Source organism: Zootoca vivipara, chromosome 1 (assembly GCF_965207765.1).
Source record: "Zootoca vivipara chromosome 1, rZooViv2.hap1.1, whole genome shotgun sequence".
NCBI lineage: Eukaryota > Metazoa > Chordata > Lepidosauria > Squamata > Lacertidae > Zootoca > Zootoca vivipara.
The window spans coordinates 15,609,759-15,622,661 of record NC_142582.1 but is presented as its reverse complement, the minus strand read 5'-3'; the positions used below and the strand labels follow the sequence as shown (position 1 = coordinate 15,622,661).

The window sequence follows — 12,903 nt, the reverse complement described above, 5'->3', positions numbered from 1 at the left end:
CAAAAGAATTGTGATGGCAAAACGGTGCAATCCTAAGCATATCTACAAAGAACCAAGTTATATTAAAGTGAGTGGGACTTGCTCCCAAGTAAGTGGGTTTAAGATTGCAGCTCAGGGGAGTGAAGCTGTGTATGTATTTAAAGCACATCTGTGTCCCACCCTCATCTGGGAAGAATTAGGGAACTGTGGTTTAAGGGTGCTGGGAATTGCAGCTCTTTTGGGGGAAACTACAGTTCCAAAATTATTGGTGGGTGTGTACATAGCTTAAGGTGTGAATCGGGATAGTCCTTCGTTCAAATTTCACATGTGGCAAAACCGCACTAGGTGGTCTTAAGAAAGCCACTCTTTCTAAGCTTCATTCTTCTGATGTGCAATTTGAAGCATAATAATAACTCACCTTAAAGAGCTCTTGTAAGGGTTATACTTGGAATATACCTGTGAAATTCTTTGAATGGTTAAAAGAACTACAGTGGTATCTTGGGTTACAAACGCTTCGGGTTACAGACTCCGCTAACCCGGGAGTAGTACCTCGGGTTAAGCACTTTACTTCAGGATGAGAACAGAAATCGTGTGGCGGCGGCGGCTAAAGTGGTACCTCAGGTTAAGAACAGTTTCAGGTTAAGAACGGACCTCTGGAACGAATTAAGTTCTTAACCCGAGGTACCACTGTATGTAAATCTGAACAGTATTATTATATCTGATCTATTAGATACGTCAGTATTTGAGGAGCTATTTTCTGGATTTTCCCAGTATTTTCTAGATTTTTATTTTTATTTAAAAGACATTTTAACCTGTTGATGGTTTCATTTCTCCCACATAACATGGTACCAGCCACTGTTAGGATTACAGATTAATAAATTGCTCTGCATGACAACGGTCAGCCTGAAGCCAGTTCAAGAAACTGCATGAGAAAGGTTGGTTTTTTTTGCATAAAACCAGACACTGTGGAGATGTTTTGAACAGGGTGGGGCAAATGATTCGGACCTTCAAATGCATGCATGCAAACCAGCTATTAAGTAAGACCGTGAGTGGACCAGCTGGAATTGCCTGAGTTGTATCCCACTGAGTCATATTTGGTGTGATTTCAGTGGGCCCCACCCTGAGTGTAATTCACTTGGATATAGCCAACCTGTACCTTAACAGTGCAAACCTGTACAGTACTCAAAAGTGAGCCCTTTTGCAATCGTCCCATTGAGTTTAACAAAGCCTATTCAAAGGAAAGTGGGTATAGGATTATAGCCTCAGGCTTAGATCTTAACTGGCGCAAATGCATTGTTCTCCATAGCATGGATAATAACCGTCAGTGGGGTCGAATAGAGTTCCCAGTGCCTAACCTTGAAAGATGATCTTTCAAAAGCTGCCACAGGGGAAATATTCGGCATCTGTGACTTTGCCTCGGCCAGCACTGTAATGTTGGGCGACATCACATAGACTCAATATCTCTCTGCCACGCTGACAAACTTAGTTGGTCTCTAAGGTGCTACTGGAAGGATTTTTTAAATAAAAGAAATAAGAGTACCTTTCAAGGGAAAGTCTTGGCAAAACTAATGACCAAACTGTAATTTTCTGCATGTTTTGCTTGGAGAAAAAACACAAGTATGCATTTAAAGCAATGCCACCCTTAAGAAAACCCAGTTTGGGGAGGTTGATTTTAAAAGAACTTTGGTTTCTGATGTACCGGTAGTATAAATGTTTGGTCCACAAAATTCACCTGCTCCTGTTCAAATTCCCAAATGCTACATAACACACACACCCGCCCCCACATCCCAGGAAATATATTTATGACCTTTCATCTTTGAATTATTTTATGTGTACCATTTTGTTTTGCCAAATGAATGAGGAAGATTTTCTGCCTTAGGTAACAAAATATTCTGGGGCACAGAGGTAGGTCACTCGCTGCTATTTTATTTTATTATTATATTTTATATATTTTTATATTTTTTATATTTTTATATGTTTATATATAAATATATATATATTATTTTATTGGTAGCAACATAATATAAAATAATCTTCCAGTCTGGTTAACTCTAGCATCTGAGAAAGTGTGTGATTGGCGTATTGAAGGTACTGTACTATGAAAAGTTTGCCCCACTGCAAGAATTCTATTTTTCCTTCCTTTAAATGCAGTTTCACTTCAGTGTCATTATAGAGATACATGCATTTTTCAAAGTTTGCTGTTCATAGCAGATCTTCATTAAGAGGTTACGCTGTTGGCTGTTAACCAAGCAAATAGCAAGTTTGCACCAATCCACGCCATAGTTTAAATGGGTTTCCGTAGCTCAGCGGTAGAGTTATGTTCTTGCATGGAAAAATCCCAGGTCCCTCCAAGTAGGGCTGGCAATATCTCATTGTCTGAAACCCTTCAGAGTCGCTGTCAGTACAGTGAACTAGATGAAAAACATCATCTTATGTTCCTACATGGCGAGCTGCATTCTTTTTTCACTTAAGACTATCACATATATCTGCATTGGGCTTTATGTTTCTGCTTTTCCCATTCATGATCTGAAAAGGGAAATGAATGAGGTAGCGGTTTTGGTTATGGTTTGATGGCACACATGTCTGGGCCTTGCTAGTTGCCTGGATGGCAGACCACCTGGGAACCATAGAATTATAGAATTGTAGAGCTGGATGTCTTCTAAAAGTCAGATAGTAGTTTATTTCCTTGACATCTGATGGGAGGGAATTCCACAAGGCGGGTGCCACTACCGAGAAGGCCCTCTGCCTGGTTCCCTGTAACCTCACTTCTCGCAGTGAGGGAACCGCCAGAAGGCCCTCGGAGCTGGACCTCAGTGTCCGGGTTGAACGATGGGGGTGGAGATGCCCCTTCGGGTGTACAGGGCCAAAGCCGTTTAGGGCTTTAAAGGTCAGCACCAACACTTGAATTGTGCTTGGAAACGTACTGGTCTTTCAGGACCGCTTTATATGGTCTCGGCGGCCACTCCCAGTCACCAGTCTAGCTGCAGCATTCTGGATTAGTTGTAGTTTCTGAGTCACCTTCAAAGGTAGCCCCACGTAGAGCACATGGGCAGAAAGCTGCCACGATTTCAAAGCATATTGAAGTTGCCAAAAAAAAAAGGATAGGGATTGCCCAATTATCATTCAGTTCCACATGTTCCAAGATGGAAGAGGTAGGAAATGTATGCTAGAAAACAAATACGTATTGGAATGTATGTATGCTAGAAAACAAATACATATTGGAATGTTCTCATGACAACAATATTTCAAAATCTAGCTCTAATGCAGGCCTGGAGTCATTTCAGAAAATGGCTCAACAGTGGGAAGATAGAGTGCGAAGCCAGAAAGCACAGTATGTGGAAAAACAAAAGCACATTTATTTATTTATGGCACACAAAAAATCAATTATTTGGAAATGGGGATAGATACAGCATATGTCATTATGCCCTCTTAGAAATCATGTCACACTTGGTGTTTGCATACACTTAAGCTATCCTAATACAGTGGATGCTCGGGTTGCTTCTGTGCATGCGCGGGTCATGATTTGGCGCTTCGCATGCACAAGTGCCGAAACCCGGAAGTAACCCGTTCCGGTACTTCTGGGTTCAGTGGGGTGTGCAACCCCAAAATGTGCAACCCGAAGCGTCTGTAACCCGAGATTTGACTGTACAAAAGAAATGTAGAAGAACCAGAAAAGCTGCAATGGAAAAGTAACAGAAATACGAGTTGTGCGGGTATAATAATGCCCTTTACACACAAAGACAGCTCAATATATTTTGCCTAAAATCTAAAAAAAATAAGGATGCACACATGTGTCACACTTGACAGTATCGGTGGGGGTAGTGTTATTTATGACATAGGAGAGGATCACTCGCCAAGAAGGTAGCCGTGCGATACGGCTAATGAATTGGGTCTGCAGGAAATGGAATGTGAATCTTTAGTTCTGAAGATTCTCAAAGAGGCAAGGGACAACAATGAATAGCCACTTCTTTCTTTGGGAATACAGGCTTTTTTCCCCTCCAGCCGGAACTCAGTTCTGGCACCTCTCAGGTGGGCACCAATGGCATTACAGTGGTACCTTGGTTCTCAAACTTAATCCATTCAGGGGCTCCGTTTGACTCCCAGAACCGTTTAAAAACCAAGGTGCAGCTTCCAATTGGCTGCAGGAGCTTTGGCTTCCGAAAAACATTCACACTTGCTTCTGGGTTTGGGGCGTTCGGGAGCCGATTTGTCTGACAACTAAGCCGTTTGGGAACCAAGGTACCACTGTATAAGAGAACAAGGGAGGCGTGAGTTCCAGCACTCCTTTTTCTGGAAGAATAGCATTGCACAGAGTAATATCTGACTGACTGCTTTGTTCTCCTTTGTGTGTATAAATTATTTCTTCGGATGGACTTCCCTTCGAATTCTGCAGATAGAAAAGAGCTGAGTAAGCAAGGGTATTATGGGATGCACACAAATCAGAAATGACACTGGGGGTGGGGCAAAAGTGAATGCCGATAATTCATCCTCTGTTTCTCACAATATTTGAACTACATATCACCAAAGAAAACTTTGTGCTTTTAAAAAATGATTGAAAGCTCTCTTGCACACAGTGGGCCAATGTATACAAAAAGGGGAGGTAGTCTTGGCAGTGATGTTCAGCATGCATACATCTAAAAGTGACTTGACCCATTATTATTATTAATAATTAATAATATACCACCCTATACCCAGAGGTCTCAGGGCAGTTATTCATAGCTCTTGTGATTATCAGTGGCTGCTGTCTGAGTATTCTGGAGTATTCCAGTATTAACTTCATAAGTCTTGTTTTTTTAATGAAGAGACATTATGAAATGTGTGAAAATAATTAATTTCAGTTGATAAAATTATTATTTTATTCACCTTGTTTAGCCAGGAATTTTGCTAAGTGTTTTATTGTCTTCTTCGGAAGGCTTTGTTAACAAAGAGTACAAGCAAATAAGAGTCCATTCTTGAGTAACTGGTTGGATATGGGATATGCTTCCTAGTCTGTTGTTTATACTAGACACTTAAGATGCTATAAACTTAGAGACTACCAGAGCTGTGTAAATAGCATGTGAATGCCATAAACAGTGTCTCTAAAGACTGGAAACGGTTTTAAAATATTTCATTCTGCCACCTCCCAAATACATTTTATGAAACGTTTTTTAAACAAAACATTTTTTAAAAACCCTGCATAACTGGTTATGCTTAATTGTACTTTTTCACTGGATAATTTGTGTCCTATTCATATAATACAATTTCTCCATGCCAACCAGCTGTCAGCACGTAATGGCTAAAAGTTGTTGTGTTTTTAAAATTGTTATTAAAGATTTTCACATTAGCTGTTGTTTTTCTTCTGTCAGGTGATCCAGGTATTCGCAACTCCCCTTTCAGTGCCAATACTTGCCTTCTAACTTTTTATTTATTATATATCAAAGCCCACCTTTCCTCAGAGGAGGTACATGCCTCTCCCCAATCTTCATATTACCTTCACAACAACCTACCTGTGAGGTAGGTTAGGCTGACAGACACTGACTGACCAAAGGTCACAGATTGAGCTTCATGGCAGAGTAAGAATTTGAACCCTGCTCTCCCAGATCCCAGTCTTTCCGCTTGAACATTGTGCCATACTGGGCTCTAAATACTTTTTGAAAGTTATAATCTTCATTTTAGTTTGTGGGAGGAGCCTTTCATGGCGCAAGTTTAGAAACAAACGATGGGAAGTCTAGGAAAGGTACCTTCCCTTCCTGCAACAATTCTTGACACTCATGCTTCATTTTACTTTATTTCAGTCCTTGCAGACTGTACACTCCTCCCCCTCCCCAGTATAGAACTACGCATCTCCCCTTGCATAATGGTTAAGTTGATACCTGGTTTCCTTCCTCCAGTTCGGTACATGAAGCACCGCAGCCTCTTTTTTTACAAGAGTCTTGGAGGTGGGGGCAGGAGACAGCACTAACGTTGAAGTTTGCCTGCCCCCTATTTTTTCCTAACTTGAAAATGGCCAGGTCCATATTAATGCAAGGAAGCACAATGAACGAATAACTCAGAAAAGGAGCTATCTGGGAAGAACTGTTATAGAGCAGTAGCTGGAAATTAGAACTCAAGTACATTCATTTATTTAAACTTCTACCTTGTATAAAACTGCCAGTAAAATAGTTCTAAGCCAGCCTAGTAACTGTTCGTTTGTTCGTTTAGTTAGTATGTGCAAGACATGGCAAACATTAAACTAGCCCGTGTCATTTTCTTTCTTTCCTACCTTTAGAGTCCTGTATATCGGCCTTGCTTGTAACACAGCTCGTTATATTTACATCTCCTACCTGGAAAATGCTTGGACAGTTTTGCCTATGGAAGTTCTTCAAGGTAAGACGGTGGTGGACTTCTGATCCTGGGTTGCATGAACTAAAAGTCCGTCTATGTTCTTGTAAGGTAAAGGGACCCCTGCCCATTAGGTCCAGTCGTGACCGACTCTGCGGTTGCGGCGCTCATCTCGCATTATTGGCCGAGGGAGCCGGCGTGTAGCTTCCAGGTCATGTGGCCAGCATGACAAAGCCACTTCTGGCAAACCAGAGCAGCACATGGAAACGCCGTTTACCTTCCCGCTGTAGCGGTTCCTATTTATCTACTTGCATTTTGACGTGCTTTCGAACTGCTAGGTTGGCAGGAGCTGGGACCAAGCAACGGGAGCTTGCCCCGTCACAGGGATTCGAACCGCCGACCTTCTGATCAGCAAGCCCTAGGCTCAGTGGTTTAACCACAGCACCACCTGGGTCCCTTTTCTATGTTCTTGTACCTATCAGTAAATAACCCAAGGGATGCTTTTTTTAAAGCTCTGTGCAAGTTTAATATCTGGAGGTGGTTTCTTCAGTTGACCTCTAATTCTGTGGCTTTTCACCTAAGCAAACAGTGAAATGGCAGAACACACCTTGATAACCAAACAAAGGGGACAGGAGCTCAAACGGAAGCTTGTGCCTTCTGCCAATAACCCTTTGTTGCTGGCAGACTTCAGCCTATTCCTGTCTATAAGGCATTCAAATCCCTGAAACTTGCTGATTTTCTCACATTGTGCAACAGAAAGGAGGCCATTGCTTTTTAGCATCAGATCTTAAAAAAATAAAACGCACCCGGGTAAACGTTCCGGAATAACCGGTTCTCTTCAGTGTTCCCCAGTTATCAGTGGCGTTTTGTGAATCAGGATGAAGGTCAATGAAGTCTGGAAAGAAATGACTGGCGTGGAAAATAATTGGACAGATTGTATGCAAAGGGATGCAAAAAGGCTTGTGCTTTGAAGATATTTTGCCAGCACTTCCTCAACCTGGGGTCAGTGAGGATGTGGAGGCCTAGCCCAAAAACATCTAGAGGACACCAGGTTGGGGAAGACTGTCTAATGGTGCTTTTCACACATGAGTTGCTGTTTGACGTTTTATAAACATAACCTTGTTAGATTTGCACTCACGTGCTGCGAATCCCAAAACTCGTTGCGAATCCCAAAAATCGCACTCAGACATTCAATCCCAAAACTCAGTGCTCAGAATAATCAGTGCTCATTCGTACAAATTCCTTTAATCCATCTTTTCGTTTGAATTGCAACCGTGTCATCATGAACACTGAAACCAACCTAGACAAGAAAAACAGTGGTACCTTGGTTCTCAAATGCCATGGTACTCAAACAACTTGGAACCCTGCAAACCTGGAAGTGTTCCGGTTTGCGAACTTTTTCGGAAGCTGAACATGCCTCATTTTGAGTGTTACGCTTCCGATTTGAGTGCCACACTTCTGTTTTGAGTGTTTAGCTGAGGTCTGTCTGTTTTTCCTATTAATTTTCCATTTTTGTTTTCGCAGCTCGTTTTGTTTTTGTGACTGTGTGGAACCCAGTTCAACTACTGATTGATTGATAGATAGATTGATTGATTGTGTGACTGTAGTACATTATTTATTACTTTCATTTTATGGATCAATGGTCTCGTTAGATCAGGCATCCCCAAACTTCGGCCCATCTAGCCCTCCAGATGTTTTGGACTACAATTCCCATCATCCCTGACCACTGGTCCTGTTAGCTAGGGATCATGGGAGTTGTAGGCCAAAACACCTGGAGGACCGCAGTTTGGGGATGCCTGCATTAGATAGTAAAATTCATGTTAAATTGCTATTTTAGGGGTTGTTTTTAAAAGTCTGGAACGGATTCATCCATTTTGCATTACTTTCAATGGGAAAGCGTGCCTTGGTTTTGGAACGCTTTGGTTTCAGAACGGACTTCCGGATTGAATTAAGTTTGAGAACCAAGGTACCACTGTACAGTAATACCTCGGGTTACGAACGCGATCTGTTCCGGATCGCAGTTCGTAACCCGAACGCTGCGCAAAGCGCCATTTTGCGCATGCGCAGACAGCGCACGGCGCTTCTGTGCACGCGCGGTGAAAACACTTCCGGGGGTGCGCAGTTTGTAACCCGAACTGTTCGCAAGCCGAGGTGTTCGTAACCCGAGGTACGACTGTAGTTAAGGGAGCGAGGGCCAGAACGGAAGAGTGTTTGACTCAAGAAGAAAAATATGGGGTAGGTTGCAGGAACTTGGCCTTGGGTGTGTGTGTGCATATACACATACATACACACACATCCCTTTTTGGCTACAGGAACCCTTTATTTGACTCCTGCTGCTGCTCCCCCCACTCCGCCACTTTTGGTTCTGAGTTTCTAGACGGTACTGCACTTTCCAGGTCTCCTCTCCAACCATGAGATCTTGGCTTGCGCTTAGACCAGTGATGGCCAAACTTGGCCCTCCAGCTGTTTTGGGACTATATCAGCGTTTCCCAAACTAGGATCTTCAGTTGTTCTCACACTACAGTTCCCATCCATCCCTGACCACTGGTGCTGCTGATTTGGGGTGATGGGAGTTGTAGTCCAAAAAAAACCAACCCAAAGCTGGAGACCCAAGGTTGGGGAAAACTGCCTAAATCAATGTCACTGTTTTCTTTATTTCAAGATTTATTATCTACTGTGCATTGAGAACGCTGGAGTGTACAAAACCAGAATAGAAGTGGATCTCAGTCGCTCAGGACCCCCGTTTTCCAACTTTTGTCTGTGTGGCAGCTAACCTTGCCATGGTGGTCCATGCATTGGTCACCTCCCAAGTAACGAGCTACATGTAGGACTACCTTTGCACCTGATTTGGAAGCTGCAGCTATTGTAAAACGAAGCTAATAGTGCCTAACTTTATGCACACAGCTGACAGATCTGCACTGGCATGCCAAGCCAAGTTCGAGGTACGGCTGCTGACATTCAAAGACCTAAACAATTTGGGACCAAGAAACCTTCTGGGCAGGTCACCCCTGCACAGAGCAAGCTGATCATTCAGATAATCTGAGGAAACACACTGAAGCAGGTGCCAGGCATTGTCTTCCCCTCCTTCCCTCCATCTCCTGGCATCTTTTTGACATTGCACTTGGTGGGAGAGGGACCCAGGTGGCGCTGTGCGTTAAACCACTGAGCCTAGGGCTTGCTGATCAGAAGGTCGGCGGTTCAAATCCCTGTGACGGGGTGAGCTCCCGTTGCTTGGTCCCAGCTCCTGCCAACCTAGCAGTTCGAAAGCACGTCAAAGTGCAAGTAGATAAATAGGTACCACTACAGCGGGAAGGTAAACGGCGTTTCCGTGTGCCGCTCTTGTTCGCCAGAAGTGGCTTTGTCATGCTGGCCCCATGACCTGGAAGCTATATGCTGGCTCCCTCGGCCAATAATGCGAGATGAGCGCGCAACCCCCGAGTCGGTCATGACTGGACCTAATGGTCAGGGGTCCCTTTACCTTTACTTGGTGGGAGATGGCCCAGTTGGCGGTGGGAGGAGGGAGGGGAAGAGGACCACCTTGAAGGAGCAGGTGCCTGTGGTTGTCTCATTCCCACCCCTCTTCCCCTGGAATCCCAGCTTATTTTCCTCTCTTCCCCTGCTATCTCAGCTTATTTTCCCCCTCCCCTTCCCCTGGAATCCCACTCCCAGGGCAACTGATGTTACATGGCATGCCTTACTTCTGTTTGGGAGGAGTAGCAGGTTTGTTGATTGAGAGCATTAAATCAGCTTTAATTGTGCAACCTGAATTTGCCAGGATGTGATAGAATCTCACCTGAAAATGGCAACAGTCTGGACGCGCCCTTAATATGTGCCCTGATTTTTCAATGCAGGCGCTTGCCCCCCCCCATAACATGGGGGTTATGTTTCGGGGGCCCACACACATGAGTATATTTTCCCTTGTAATGTGTCCTTCCTTCTTGAATCCCTTGTGGCAGAAGATGCCTTTGTCTTACACACACACGCACACACACACACAGAGAGAGAGAGAGAGAGAGAGAGAGAGCCTTCAGCTAAGGATGTTGGCCTTGTAAATAGAAATAATTTTCTCCTGAACTTGATACGAACATTTCTCTTGGATATGAGACTACTTCTTTTCAAGTGGTAGTGACAATAATATCCAGGAGATGCATATGGCTCCAGATTCGTTTTTAAAACCCCTAAGCAGTTCTCCTTTGAGTTGCTGCCCTTTATTTATGCCAACAGAGCGTGCCGTTTGGGCTCCTTATGAAATCAGTTGGTGTCCGAGAGCCAGCCGCTTCCCTTCACTGCTGCCTCCCTTTCGTTTCTTAGGTACATTCTGTTCAGGCAGAAGCAATCAGATAATGAAATGTAATTTAATACGCGCAAGATCCAAATGATGCCATCTATACAATTTCCAGATGCCCTTGAGAAGCAGCTATGAGGACTGGAGCACTTTATGCAGGGCCTTTTCAAATGATTTCAGGGGAGGAGTAGTCTTGCAGCTCAGTGGCATTCAGGTCCAGTCCCTGTTATCGCCACTTTTCAAGGATTCCGGGGGGGGGGGGGCACATTTGCCAGGGACCCAGGAGAAATGTTGCTGGTCAAAGCAGACTGCAATAGGCTAGGCTGGGGAAAAAATACTGTAGTTTTCCATGTATTAGATGAGGGTGTGTTTTTTTTGTACTCCAAAATAGTGTTTAAAAATGGGGCTAGTCTTATACATGGGCAGTGCACTGGGGGTCCGGGTGATTGGTTGCAGCCGCGAGCTGCAGCTTGTAAGCGGCGATTTGGTGGGTGATTGGTTGCTGCATCAAAGACTGTGTAATTTGGTTGCTGCATCAAAGACTGCATCAAAGATTTGTCTGCCGCTGCGGCAATTGGGTGTTCAGTTTCTGGCTTTTGTTTGTGAACGGGCAGACGCTTGTCTGCTTCTGTAACGCGAGCGATTCTGAGCTCTTGTCTTTAGGGTTAGTGATTTTCTGAGCACACCCCCCAAGCTGAAGAACCTTGGGCAATCCCCCCCCAAAAAAGTCTGACACCTCTGCGCAATCCTTCTTCAGGTATACAGGACCAAGGCCATTTAGGGCTTTAAAGAATAGAATAGAGTAGAGTAGAGTAGAGTAGAGTAGAGTAGAGTAGAGTAGAGTAGAGTAGAATAGAATAATTTATTGGTCAAGTATCAACCATCCTTGGAATTTTGCTTCGACTACATTGAAAAAACGTACCTCATACAAAGGTCAGCACCAACACTTTGAATTGCGCTCGGAAACGTACTGGGACCCAATGCAAGTCTCTCAGGATCTGTGACACAGAAGTATTTTTTATTTTGTTTTTATTTAAATTTGTCCCTCGCTTTATATTGCCCTTGGCAATCCAAAGCAATATAACAACCATACAAATGAAATAAAAAAATTCCTTCAGTAGCACCTTAAAGACCAACTACCGGTAAGTTTTAATTTTGGTATGAGCTTTCGTGTGCATGCACACTTCATCAGATATCTTAAGAAGTGTGCATGCACACGAAAGCTCATACCAAAATAAAAACTTAGTTGGTCTTTAAGGTGCTACTGAAGGAATTTTTTTATTTTGTTTCGTCTCAGACCAACACGGCTACCTACCTGTAACTAGAACCATACAAATGGACGGTAAGCCCCCTTTTTAAAACCAAGAGGAAAGAAAAAATGCATTAAATGCATCCCACCTGCTTCTAAAAGGCCACAGATAGTTAACGGCCAAAGTAGATATTTACCTGGGACCTTTGCCAGCGCCAAGGGTGGAGAAGGCAGTGTCACCTGACAGTTAAGTAAAGACAGCTTGTAAAGACATGATTAGTCGGAACAGGTTTTCGCCCAATGAATGGCGTTCCTTGAATATATCTGGTTCAAAGCAGCAGCAGCATGCTTTGTCATCATGACATTAACATGTTTGACATTTTGTTAAATGAAGGTTGGAATGCAGAAGAGAAACTGTAGGCGCTCTCAATAAACTCAAGTTGTGTGAAAGCAGCCTATGCCACGTTAAGCGCAACTGCTCAGCCCGATGTGTAAACTTAAAAGCACAGGTGATGCAAAACGAGGCAGTAAACTTTAATGGGAGAGCTGTAATTGCAGATTTTTGGTGTGTGTGTGTGTGTGTGTGTGTGTGTGTGTACAATGTTAACTAGTAGAGTTGAGATCAAAGGTGTGTCACCTTGCAGGCAGCAGCAGACATGCCTTGGCAGCCTTTGACCTGACTCTCAGAATCAATGAATTAGAAACCCTGATAACTCTAGTTTGCATCTAATGCATTTCAGAATGTAATAATAGCTGGTTCCCCCCCCCCTTCTAGCAACGAGAATCGCAGGCAGCTGAAGCTTGGCAGTGCTGATTTGAAATTACTGTACACACCGATTACACGCGGCTCTTTTACAATATTGATGAGATTGGAACCGAATTGTGGGTTGTTGTTGTTGTTTAGCCTTTCTGATCCTGCAGTTTCGAAAATAGGAAATAGTTCCTTTTCTAAAATTGGTTTTTTAAAAAAGGAGAAAACGATTAAAGGTAGCTTTTCCTTGCAACAAGGAGAAAGCAGCCCCTCCCAAAAAACACACCGTTTGGAAATTTGTATTATTTATTTATTTGCTGGATTTAATAACAGATGATT

The 12,903-nt window shown here is 43.4% G+C and overlaps 1 protein-coding gene and 1 long non-coding RNA gene across 2 annotated transcripts in view; one reads left to right on the top strand and one right to left on the bottom strand.

Moving 5' to 3' along the window:
* MFSD6 (major facilitator superfamily domain containing 6) overlaps positions 1-12,903 on the top strand; it is a 37,157-nt gene that overhangs the window by 14,364 nt on the left and 9,890 nt on the right. Inside the window, exon 3 of the mRNA XM_035136152.3 lies at positions 6,227-6,324. Coding sequence (XP_034992043.3) covers positions 6,227-6,324 — 98 coding nt within the window. The remainder of the gene's footprint in view (positions 1-6,226; positions 6,325-12,903) is intronic.
* LOC148687485 (uncharacterized) lies at positions 3,316-11,609 on the bottom strand. Its single transcript, XR_015951638.1, has 2 exons — positions 11,487-11,609; positions 3,316-4,366 (listed from the first exon to the last, which is right to left on the bottom strand). It is a non-coding gene; the product is annotated as an uncharacterized LOC148687485 (long non-coding RNA).